Source organism: Stegastes partitus, unplaced genomic scaffold, assembly GCF_000690725.1.
Source record: "Stegastes partitus isolate 25-593 unplaced genomic scaffold, Stegastes_partitus-1.0.2 Scaffold1015, whole genome shotgun sequence".
NCBI classification, from domain to species: domain Eukaryota; kingdom Metazoa; phylum Chordata; class Actinopteri; family Pomacentridae; genus Stegastes; species Stegastes partitus.
In genome coordinates, this window is record NW_007578746.1 from 70,707 (window position 1) to 83,556 (window position 12,850).

The 12,850-nt window shown below is 40.4% G+C and overlaps 1 protein-coding gene across 1 annotated transcript in view; it reads right to left on the bottom strand.

Annotated features, from left to right (window-relative positions):
• Positions 1-12,850, bottom strand: part of LOC103367106 (testis associated actin remodelling kinase 2) — a 36,201-nt gene that overhangs the window by 10,322 nt on the left and 13,029 nt on the right. Inside the window, exons 5-8 of the mRNA XM_008295027.1 lie at positions 12,011-12,059; positions 5,688-5,834; positions 1,600-1,682; positions 6-60 (exon numbers count right to left, since the gene is read on the bottom strand). Coding sequence (XP_008293249.1) covers positions 6-60; positions 1,600-1,682; positions 5,688-5,834; positions 12,011-12,059 — 334 coding nt within the window. The remainder of the gene's footprint in view (positions 1-5; positions 61-1,599; positions 1,683-5,687; positions 5,835-12,010; positions 12,060-12,850) is intronic.

Here is a 12,850-nt window from a genome sequence, read left to right on the forward strand (position 1 = left end):
AGCACCTCTGGAGCCATCCAGAAGGGAGAACCAACCACTGAAAGCTTCTCTCCTTCAGCACTAAACACAACACAAACAGAACGTTTTATTAGATGAAACATCTCATCCAAACAAAAAGAAACTTTAAGACTCTTTGCAGCTTTGATATGATTCCTGAACTCTGCATTCCTGTTTCAGTGTTAATGAATATGTTTACACAGGGCATCTCACTTGAGGAAACAACAGAACTCTGCAAACTGGTGAAAAGTTGATTAGAAATAATCCTCTTCTGACCCCGTGAACTGCCAGGAAGAAAAGCCTCCCGCTGTTCATAAAGTGTAAGAACGAATGATGTCAAACAGCAGGAGTAAAATAACTCTCCATTAACTGCACACTTTGTGTTCAGGCATTAGCACTTAATGAAAAAGCCCATGTGGGAGCATTAGTGGAAGTGAGTGAAGTCATTTCTTCAGGCCGCTTTTGTAATGTTAATATAAAGAATCAGCTTGATGGAAAAACAAACAGAGCATCAGCTGCCCCAAAGCTTGCTCTGAGAGTAGATGGCAATGCCCTTGTTGCCTAAATTACAGTTTTAAAAAATTCCCAGGCAGACGTTTTAATCAGCTTTTAAAAGATTTCAAATGGTGCATATAATGAATCTTAACTCTCTAATCCTTTCAGTTCAGTAGCTTTTGCTCCATTTAGATGTAAATTTGGTGAAGTCAGAGCAGATTTATGATTTCCTGGAAAACTGCACCTTCTCACTTAGGAATCTGTACATTAATGTCCAAACATGGTTACATACAAGACTACAGAAATTATCATTTAGCTCTGTTGCTGAAGACAGTTTAGAAAAGACCCACAACTCCTTTTTTGTGCCACTGTTGAATTTGAAAAAAGTAAAAACCCGGGCACTGACACTGTCCTCCTGCTATCAAAACACTAAAGCAGAGAATGTGAACTGTAGAGGCGGCTGTTAATGTTAGAGCCTGACCCATGTGTTAATAAATAACCCTGCGCCCGGTATGAGGAGGAGGAGGAGGAGGAGGAGGAACGCTCAGTACGTTAGCTGTAACAGCAAAAACCAAATGGTACAAACAAACATTGTAGTGAAGAGCAGACATGAGCAAAATATGAACAAGGGCTAGAATAAAAATCTTATGAACTGACATATGCTCTTTCTGTTGCTATGTAGAAAGAGGAGTCTTTATAATGGGCAAATGCAACATAAAATATGTTATTTTTATTATCTCAAGTGCCTGATAAAGCAAAATGAACACAAATTAATATACAGCAGAAAACCTACCCAACAGATATTGCATCTTAATTAATTAAGTTACACAAACTAAACTACTGGCAGACCCATGGCTTTTAATTAAGTGGTGATTAAAGGCAAGTACTTGTGTTTCAACAAAATAGTCCATAATGTTTCACAGCCGAACTCTGATTAATATTAAAAGTACACATATTAGGTCCAATATTATATGACTGCAATGTTACTATAGGACCAGAAAATAAGCATCCAAAATGCTTATTTTTAAGCTAAGTTCTGGTCCTAATTGCTTTACTAGAAACGATGAAAGTCGAAGTGTTTTTATGTGATCACTGAAGGCTCCTTACAGATTGATGGGGATCTTCTCTGCCAGGCCAAAGTCTCCCACCACTGCTGTGTAGCTGCTGTCATCACATTTGATCAGGCAGTTCTGTGAAGACAGAATATCATTCACACAGATGGTTAGTTAAAGATGTTGCAACATTGAGGCATTAAAACGTTTTGTGGCTTAATAATATCGTCCAAACCTCTACTTCCCATTTGAACTTTAATTAGAGAACTATACTTTACATTGTACACTGACAGTTCAGAGTCTTCCTCTTTAGCCTCAATGAAACGGTTTGTACTTTCATTTGCTGTAATGCCCATCTACACTGCTCAAAAGAATTAAAGGGAACGCTTTCTCACAACAGCAATTAAACTAAACTTCTGGGATCTCAATCTGTCCAGCTAGGAAGCATAACTGATTGTAAATCACTTGCACCTGCTTTAGTAAAACTGAAAGGGACAACAGGTGGACAGGAGAGGCAACAGTAACGCCCAAAATGGGAATGGATCTGCAGGTGGTGGCCACAGACCATTGGTCTCTTATTACCCTGAGACGATACCTGCTCCAGTGAGGTTGCACAGGTCGTCCAGATCTGCCAAGATGGCAGGAGGAGCACTGCTAGAGTCCTTCAAAATGACCTCCAGAGGGCTAATCATGTGCACGTTTCTGACCAAACTGACAGAAACGGACTCCGTAAGGGCTGGCATGAGGGCCTGACATCCTCTAGTGAGGCCTGTGTTCACTGCCCAGCACTGTGCAGCTCAATCAAAGTTTGCCAAAAAAACACCAGAATTGGCAGGTTCGACACTGACGTCCAGTTATCTTCACAGATGGGAGCAGGTTCACACTAAGCACATGTGACAGACGTGAAAGAGGCGCCCTGGTGAATGTTCTGCCACCTATAACATCATCCAGTATGACAAGTTTGGTGTTGGGTCAGTGATGGTCTGGGGAGGCATATCCTTAGAGGTTTGCACAAACTCCCATGTGCTGGCCAATGGCACCCTGACTGCTGTTAGGTATCAGGTTAAAATCCTGACACCTATTGTCAGACCTTACGCTGGCCTACCCTGGGTTCCTCCTGGTTCAAGGTAATGGCCCGCCTCATGTAGCCAGAGTGTGGCGGCAGTTCCTGGATGACGAAGACATGAATGCCATTGACTAGCCTTGAAGTTCTCCAGACCTGAATCCAATTGAGCACCTCTGGGACAATATGCATCGATGCATCTGACGCCTTCAAGTTGCGCCACGGACTGTTCAGGAGCTCACTGACGCGTCAGGATACCATCCACCGTCTCATCAGAAGCCAGACGTCCAGACATAGTTGGGCGTGCATACAGGCATATTGTGGCCAAACACACTACTGAGTCACATTATGAGTTGTTTTGATCAAATTCATGCAAGTGGAGAAGCTTGTGATTTAAATTTTTCACTTTGATTTTTGGTGTGATTTTGAATTGAACCCTTCGTGGATGAATCATTTTTAACCTTTAGTGGATTAATAAAGACTGTTCTTATGCCATTTTGTTCTCAGTGTATTACAAAATGTATATGAATAAAGATTTTTACCTTAAATATTTTGTTCATTGAGATCTGATGTGTGATTTAAGTGTTTCCTTACATTTTCTGAGCAGTGTGTATTACCCTAATGGTATTGCACATGGCAGCATATGCACGGCTGCCGATATCATCTGCACACTCCCGGTGTAACATAACAGTGACATTTGGTCGTCACAGCTACTCAGCTGAACGCTGATGATCTATGTCCTCACAGTTTATTTATACATGTCAGTCTAATTGGCATAACTTATGACACATGAATCCAGTGCACATCTTCACTCTCACTTAGCTTCCTTTCTGAATTGTTCGTTCTTTCTAAAATAGCTGTATATCAACATGTTGCTCTGTAAACTGCTTTAAAACTTCTAGAACACATTATAAAAACACAGCTGGAACTGAAAAGTCTTTGCAACAACTACATAGCACAAAAAATGACAGAATGCTGCTTTGTTCATTGACTTCCCTAACAGTAAATAAGCTTTGTATTAATTTGAGGAACTTTGATATGGAGCTACAGGAAGTGCCTGCTTGCTTGTGTTTTCATCTCTTCACATCAATTTTTTGATATTTTTTTTTTAAATCAAATTTCTCTGTGCACTTGTTTATAATGTTTATAAATATGATTTTACAGCAGATTGCAACCTGTCCCTGTTCCCTCACAGTGCCAATGTGGCTCGGGGTCAATTTGAAAAACTAGAAGCTGCTTGGTACAGAATATGACATCTGTCAGTGTCAGTGTTCTTTACAGAGAAGCCATTAGCAAGTGGATGCAATTTAGTGCACCAAGAAGAAACCTAATACATTTAACATTATTATGTTATATTGTTATTTATGCATGTTATGCTATTTATGTTGTGTATTTTTAGCTAGCATTGAACAAAGTCAGTGAACAACAATTCTGGGGCCATACACTGCAAAAGTATTCACTGTGATCTGTCAAACCATTTAAACTTCAATATATACTACAAGATAAACCCAAAACATAGCCAAGAAAGAGGCATTACATATTCTCTAGACGAATACATTTCATCCTCTGCCATTTGCTGTATTCTTCCCCGCACAAAATACTTGGAGCAAATACGCTACACTGAACAAAAATATAAACGCAGTACTTTTGTTTTGCTCCCATTTTTCATGAGCTGAACTCAAAGATCTAAGACTTTTTCTATGTACACAAAAGGCCTATTTCTCTCAAATACTGTTCACAAATTTGTCTAAATCTGTGTTAGTGAGCACTTCTCCTTTGCCGAGATAATCCACCCACCTCACAGGTGTGGCATATCAAGATGCTGGTTAGACAGCATGACTATTGCACAGGTGTGCCTTAGGCTGGCCACAATAAAAGGCCACTGTAAATGTGCAGTTTTATCACACAGCACAATGCCACAGATGTCGCAAGTTTTGAGGGAGCGAGCAATTGGCATGCTGACTGCAGGAATGTCCACCAGAGCTGTTGCCCGTGAATTGAATGTTTATTTCTCTACCATAAGCCATCTCCAAAGGCATTTCAGAGAATTTGGCAGTACATCCAACCGGGATCACAACCACAGACCACGTGTAACCACACCAGCCCAGGACCTCCACATCCAGCACCTTCACCTCCAAGATCATCTGAGATCAGCCACCTAGACAGCTGCTGCAACAATCAGTTTGCATAACCAAAGAATTTCTGCACAAACTGTCTCAGAGAAGCTCCTCTGCAAACTCGTCAACCTCATCGGGGTCTCGCCCTGACTTCAGTTCGTCGACGTAACCGACTTGAGTGGGCAAATGCTCACATTTGATGGCGTCTGGCACTTGTCTAGAGAGGTGTTCTCTTCAGGGATGAATCCCGGTTTTCACTGTACAGATGGCAGACAGCGTGCATGGCGTTGTGTGGGTGAGCGGTTTGCTGATGTCAACGCTGTGAATCGAGCGACCCACGGTGGCGGTGAGGTTACAGTATGGGCAGGCGTACGTCATGGACAACAAACACAAGTGCATTTTATTGATGGCATTTTTCATGCACAGAGATACCGTGACAAGATCCTGAGGCCCCATGTTGCAAGGATCTGTACACAATTCCTGGAAGCTGAAAACATCCCAGTTCTTGCATGGCCAGCATACTCACCGGGCATGTCACCCATTGAGTATGTTTGGGATGCTCTGGATAGGCGTATAAGACTGCGTGTTCCACTTCCTGCCAATATCCAACTTCGCACAACTATTGAAGAGGAGTGGACCAACATTCCACAGGGCACAATCAACAACCTGATCAACTCTATGCCAAGGAGATGTGTTGCACTGTGTCAGGCAAATGGTGGTCACACCAGATACTGACTGGTTTTCTGACCCCTGTTTTTTTTTTGTTCAGCGTATAAAGGTTTCCAGAAACACTCATGACAAAAATGACTTCATTTTCTTTTCTGAAAATATACAAACAAAATAATGAGACATCTGGATTGTTTTAAGTCAGTGCTTTGTTTTGACAGGGCCACAAGCAGGTCTGCAGTTCTGCTTTTAGCTGTGATTTCTCTTTTTAATGACCACTTAGTTAGTCTAGCTAACCTTAGAGGTGAGATCCCGGTGGAATATGCCTTTGCAGTGCAAGTAGGCCAGACCGCTGGCGATGTCGCAGGCTAATTTCACCCTGGTGGGCCAACTCAGGTGTTTATTGCTGTCTAGAAGCTGCTCCAGGTTTCCACCGTTGATGTACTACAGAAAGAGAAGCACAGACACATTAATACATGAACAGGTAAACAGAACCCAAATATTTTACACAAGATTGACAAAGAAGGTGAAAAAGTTGTTATCGTGTACAACTGTACAATAGAGGCAGCAAACAGATTGGGTTTTGTAAACAAATGCCTGAATTCTGACTTCATAGTATGTTATAAATATGTTTAACAATAAATTTAGGGTTGCAGAACAGACAATATACAATATGGATTCCTCAAATTTAAGGACACCATTGTCAAACAAAAACTTATTCTTGGCATTTAAAAATTCTAATCTAACAGAGTTTTTGCCAGATTCAGCAAATATCTCCTCACAGTTCACTACCCATCCTTTCACCCTGAGTGAATGGATAACAGAATGGCTTGGAGCGATACATCCAACACTTTTTCAGGGTGTCCTGTGCACATTTGTGCTCATGCACAGGATGAGAAAAAAGGAAGGCGAAGGGAAGATGGTGGGAAAGATGACACTGGGAGCGTGAAGGACGTTAAATCTGGCATCTTAACATGCTATCAATAATCGTTTTCTTTATTTCTAATGATGTCGGGCCATGAACTGCATGGTTGTGCTGTAAAAAAAAAAAGAAAGCAAAAGGTTCCTGTCTGGCGTCACTGCATAAGTCACTGTAATAGTAAACCAGATATCAAATGACTTCCAAAGAAATTAGATACTCAGTTCGTGTGAATACTCCAATCACAACAGTATAACACTCTCTGTTGCCAGTGAGACAAACAACAGACTGACCAGCTGGCTTTAGGGCTCATTAGTGGTATACTGACTCATTCACTGCAGTATGTCATTAAGATATACAGACACGCTGAAAGTACATAGAGGTACTGACTAACTGCATTACTCAACCCTACTGCTCATCTGATGGGCTCGCAGACTGGATTACTGATTGGTTGCTTCGATTACAGGCGGCCTGCCTGGTGGGTTAGCTGATATATCGACCAACTGGCTGAGCAAAATCTGGCCTGCAGCCTGTTCAGCTGGCTGTCAGAGCTGCTAGTTCACTAATACATGAATGTGGACCGTCTGGCCTCTGTGTAGGCTGAGGAGTGGGCAGCAAATCAGCTCAGTGGGTTTAAAAGTATCCAGGCTCCTTCACTTTGTCAGCTTTGATCCACAAGATCTTGCCTGACCTTGCTGCTTGCATGCAAACACGCAGACGCAATAATCCCCTGTCACATATCACGAACAACAGTACTTAACTAGAGACGGGATAAAAGATGGTCGGGTTCAGATTTGGTTACTGTTGTGACTGGCAGGCCCAGAATTAGAACAAAGAGGGATGGCAGTGAAGGAAGGAGGTCTTTACTTCTTCACACAACTGAATAAACTGGGCTCCTGGTCAAACTAATACCAATTTTTAACCAACTAACAACCAAAAAAATATAAAATCCAGAGTTACCTTACTACAACAAATTCCATAATTTCCCCTTAGCAGCACATTGCTTTACATCTTTATCGACACCATCGCTCTAGAGCACTTCAAGTGCTATGAGACTTCAGTTTTCGTTTTTTCAATTGGTGGCATCTTAAAAATGATATCCTTTTCAGTTTGTACACCTTTATATACCTAACTTAATACTAAAAAGCCTTAATATAGGAGCTCTGATATGCAAAACCTGCTGTGCCAATGAAGTTTAACTCAGAGTGATGCAGCAAGTTCAGAAAGGTAGCGTGAAATTTAAACATCCCTTTAACTGCAAACTTCCCTCAATGGATGGTCATTTCTTCAGGCTGCACGTAGCCAAACATGCATTCAAGAGATGTTTGCATGTTTTATTACTTCTGCACTTCTTATACAACTGACTTGTATTGTTATTCATAACAGGCATTGCTTGAATTTAAGATTTAGAAGGTGTGCACACCAAGACCTGTAGGAGCCTCTGCAACCTATTATCCACAACAACCACGACATAAAGTTGCAGAAATGTTTGTGTGTACCTCAGCAGAGGGATAACTCCAGCCTGATGAAGATTACATGTGTTAGACTACTGTCTTGCATGCACTGTATCTTGTATTATTTACAGCATGAATGAATGCATGAATGCATGAATGCAAACACTTTCATCCTCAGAGACAAATTTCTAAACTTGTTCTTTTGTCACTGAACTATACATACTCTATCATGCGTTGAAGTATTCAACCACACATGAAAAATCTTAATACCCACTGTCAAATTTTTATTTTACATAGTATTTAACAGTTTACTATCTCCCAAAAGAGGGTAGAGCAATGTTTTTTTGCTCTCAAATACAGTCTAAGGACTTAAATTAAATATAAAGTTAACCTTAATTAGTCAGAGGATTTGTTAAGCAAAAGCAATATTGGTGCCTGTAAATATGTGTGAAATTCAAACACTCGCACCCTAAACAGTGCAATCCCTGCAGTGTTTATACGCAAATGTTTTATTAGACACACACACATACACACACACACACACACACACACACACACACACACACACACACAGATATATATATAAACACCCCAAATCAAGACGTCAGGGGATTACAGTATTTGTCCAGCAAATTCCTCAGTAGCCACAGAGTTCAACATCTGTTGTCTGCCTGTTGGGGTTTAAGAGGAGAGGAATACAACAGGAGAAAACTGAAAAAGACTAATCCAGCTTCCTTACTTTATCATCTCATTTAAGATCCAGACAACACGCATTTTAATCTCACACTGACTGACTATGCAGCGAGTGCAAAGCCTGGTCCAACATGCAAATCGCAGGGTTTTGCAGAAGAGTGCACCTGCTGTGTCAACTAAAAGTAACTAAGTGGAAGTAAAGTCGTATTCTAAAAAGCCTCTTACTCAGGCGTGGTATTTTTTTCCTGGAATTTGTTTGATCCTATTTGTGGAGTTACTGATACACCACAGTAATCATTCAACACAGCACATGTTTGGGCATTTTTAAGTACCTCACCATGACCGTATACAATGTAGAGAGATGAGGAAATAAGAAACACACGGCCGGTCGCAACTCGTGTGGAAGTTGCTCTCCTGCGATGTCTGTGTTTCTGGTTAAGAACCCTGGAAAGACTCAAACAAAGAATCCTTGTTTGCTGCTGGGAGCAGCTTCAAACAGCAGTATAATCCTGCCATGGGTCATGACTTACCATTAGTCCAGATTATGATTGCAGTAGCATTTCCTATAAGGTGCATTAAATTAAAGCTGAGCAGAGGCAGAACAAGGCTTCATGCTCTCAGTCATTCTGTGTCTTCCAGAGTCCTTAAAGAACAATTCTCATGCTTGTGTTCAGACATATGTGTTGCAGCAATTCTATTATATATTACAATTGAAAGCCTGGTGCGAGTGTGTGGATGTACACTGCTAAGTTTTTTCTTTAAGCCTCTGACGCTCATAAAGTGGTTTTGAAAGTCATGCTATTTTTGAAAATTGCCCAAAATTACACCATTTATTAAAGGCAGAAACCATAAAAACAGAAAGAATCATTGGATTTTCAAGTTTCCCACGGTCCTTGAACTAATCATAAGCGACTTCCAGTTCTGTCTGGAAATTAACAAAATCCAAACTGCTGTCATGTTGCACTAAAAATGAAACCGGGAACCTATTAGTTCCAGCTCCAACCTAAAGTCATGTGACAAGAATTCAGGGGAACAGGGTTGAGCTGCAGGCTGTGTCTACCCAACGCAGGAAGGAGACGAGTATGGAATCAAATTAGAAGTATACTTAGCTAAATGTTGATAGTATGTATAGCCACGATTTTTGGACAATTTTGTCAACACCTGTGGGTACAAAATGTTCAACCCATTGATTCCAGGTTTTTTCAGCTCTTGTAAAGTAAATAATCAAAAATGTCTAACTTCTGTTTTTTTCCTTTTTATGTATATGGCAATAAAACTTTGTTAAACTGTGCAAACGACATTTTAGAGTTTCCTCTACTTCTAGTCATGGCTGTGCTGATTCCAGCAAGGTGCAGGATTTTATATTGCAGTGAAAACGAGCCCACAGTGAGTAAAAAAATGTGACAGGAGTTAAAGAAAAATGGCCAGACAGTGCTTAGGGTTCAGAGGGTTAATAAAAGGAGGTTGTGCGGAATCTGACATTAAAAAGTTGTACTGCTCAGTTTTACAGCTCTTGTTAACTTAACTCAGTTCAGAGGTAGCACAGGTCATCGCTTTTGCATGTGCTGCAATACGTAGATGTGCGTGCGCCTCTACGTGAGTCAGAGAGTTTCTCGAGGTAGCTCGGGGCCATGCAGCAATATCACTCTCCGTTTCCTCTGAGCACAGCCTCATAGTGGGGGTCAGGTAACAAAACACCACGAGCCTGCTACCGGGGTCAGAGCATTCAGTTTGGTTCTGACACGACACAACAGGATCTGTTTACGCTGCAGTACGAAAACAAGACCTACCACAGTGTGTATGTATGTATATTCACATGTGTGTGACAATGGGCTGATTCACTTTGCAACTACAGTAAAAGGCCCAGTGTGTTCGTGCATGTAAATTTGGTATCTTAAGATGTGCTCTATTATGGAACTGCAGAAAGCTGCTATCTGTCTTTTTTCGTCAAGGCTACAATAAGCACATTGACTGTGCAGCACAACAGTGTAATTAAGAACACATGTGAGTCTGGGAGCATCTTTAACAGTGTGTGCTTTCTTCAGAGTGGCATGAATGGCTTTCATACTTTGCACATCTTAAGGGACTCGCTGTCCTGCTCAAGTGTAAATATATCTGTGTTTTGGTGCAGTTCATATGTGAATACAATAACCACAGGAGGATGTACAGCTGTCAGTTTATGGCATAGGGCATCAAAATGACGTTATCAGTGTTATCATCCCTGAATTAAACATAATTAGTGCATTATTGGTGCACCAATGATTTATTCCGGAAAAAACTTAAAACGCATGTTTGCCATGGCTTGGCTGCTCTTCATGCTGATATATTTCATATTTATTTGTATTTTAGAAATCAATCTTACAATTTCCTACCATACTTTTACCCGTTGTTGTATTTTATGCAACTTTAACTTGTTTTAGTAATTAATTGTACAAGTTTTATATCGTCTTAAATTTGATTTGATTAGGCAGCAAAGCTCAAAACTTAAAAAAAAAAAAAAAAAAAGTAGCAGCTAAAATTTCCTTCAATCATCATTTTCATATTTCTTTGTTTGACCAACAATATAAAACTAAAATCAGTATTATAATGCCTGACAAGCAAAATAATAATAACAATAATAATCAATAGTAAAATTTGTTCTTGTTGTTATTAGTGTATTATTGTTTACTTATCATTATTTCTAGATGTCGTGACTTTTTTTCCCCATTAGTTTGGTAAAACTGTCATATTTAATTAATAAATATTAATCACCATTTAGCACTGTTTATTCCTATGTGAAATCAAATGGTAATGGCTCCAAATATGCAGGGGCTGTGAAGAATCTTCACAGATTTATGTGTTTTCATGTGGGTGCAATACAGCGCAACATTACAGCCAAACAGCTCGAGAAAATCCAAACACATTTGTTAAGTAACTGTAGGAGGAGCTATTCGCTACAACAGGAACACCACATTTATTTGGTTTCAGGCTAAATTTAGCCTTTGCACCTCTTTCACATCGAGAGAATTAGGCCTGACCTGCAGTACACCTCGTCTTTTCATTCAGCAGCCAAATATTTCCACTGCTTATCAGCCATTTTCTGTGACAAATTAATGATTACCACAACCACAATGTTTTATTGCTCTTCTTCTCGCACACACAGACGAACGTACACAGGTTAAATATAGGGTCATGTGCAGCTCAAACACATCACGCTCTGGAACCCTTTTGATGTATGTCGCAACACTTAAGATCTCTGGAAAACTGTATTAGCTGCCTGGATCAAATTCACTCACATAACCACACAGCGTAAGTGTCTTGCATACTAAGGCACATTCAGTTCTTTTGGTTTTCCACAATTACAGGCTTGCTGTGTTCGTGGATGACGTGATGTTCACCTGAGAAGAGTATGAACACAGAGAAACTACACTGATGTGTTGACACGAGACGTACTGGGACATCAGTGCACCATTACTGTACCTTTTCTTTAGCAGAGATGCTTTGATCTCACGTATCATTAGTTTGTACACAAGCTTTATTGTGAAGACCGTGTGTTTGTGTACATGTTCTCCTACCTCTGTCAAAGCGTGAAGCTGGCCTTCATGGACACACACTCCCTTAAACCTGCAAAAACACAGAAGATATGCAAAATTAAATCCTAAAACAATGACTTAAACTTCCAGACAACATTAGGAATTTTGTCAGAGCCTGAATGGAATGAATTCAATAGAAGCACTGAGGCTGACACGCAAACGTGTTTTTCTTATCTTTGCAATCTAAAGTCAAGAGAAAACGTCACACATACAGCTGTTCAGTTTCTCCTACGATATACTGCCATCAAAATTATGCTAGAGTATCAAAACAAACCATGTGCTTGACCTTTTCTGCTGTGAGTAAACAGAGAAAGCAGGAGGAATAGTTAAGAAAAGATTAAAATTCCAGTGGGCAAGACCAGACAGGTGATTACTGCGAGTCTGTCTGTTGACAGGAGGATAATAACAGCTCAGTTGCTTCACCTGCATTCCTCCCATTTCTCATTCTACCTTGCCTATCAATTTGTAGACTCTTAATAAACATAACCTCTGTGTGTGTGTGTGTGTGTGTGTGTGTGTTTCTCCACTACTTTGACACATTGAATGTCACAATCATGAGTTTCATTTTTTGACTTTTTTGATCGATTTTTATGAATCACCACGTCGTTAACCCACAGAGGACCAAGCACTCCTTCAACTAAAGTGAAACAATGTGTGTACACACATCTAGACATGAACCAACTTTGTCCACGAGCTGCATTGAAGGGCCTCATAATTCTGGAGGCAATGAAAAGGTCAACTTTGTGGGTCCTTGTTGGATTTTAGCTAACAATGACTGCCTCAGTGTCTGCTTGTTAGCACAGACACACACACACACACACA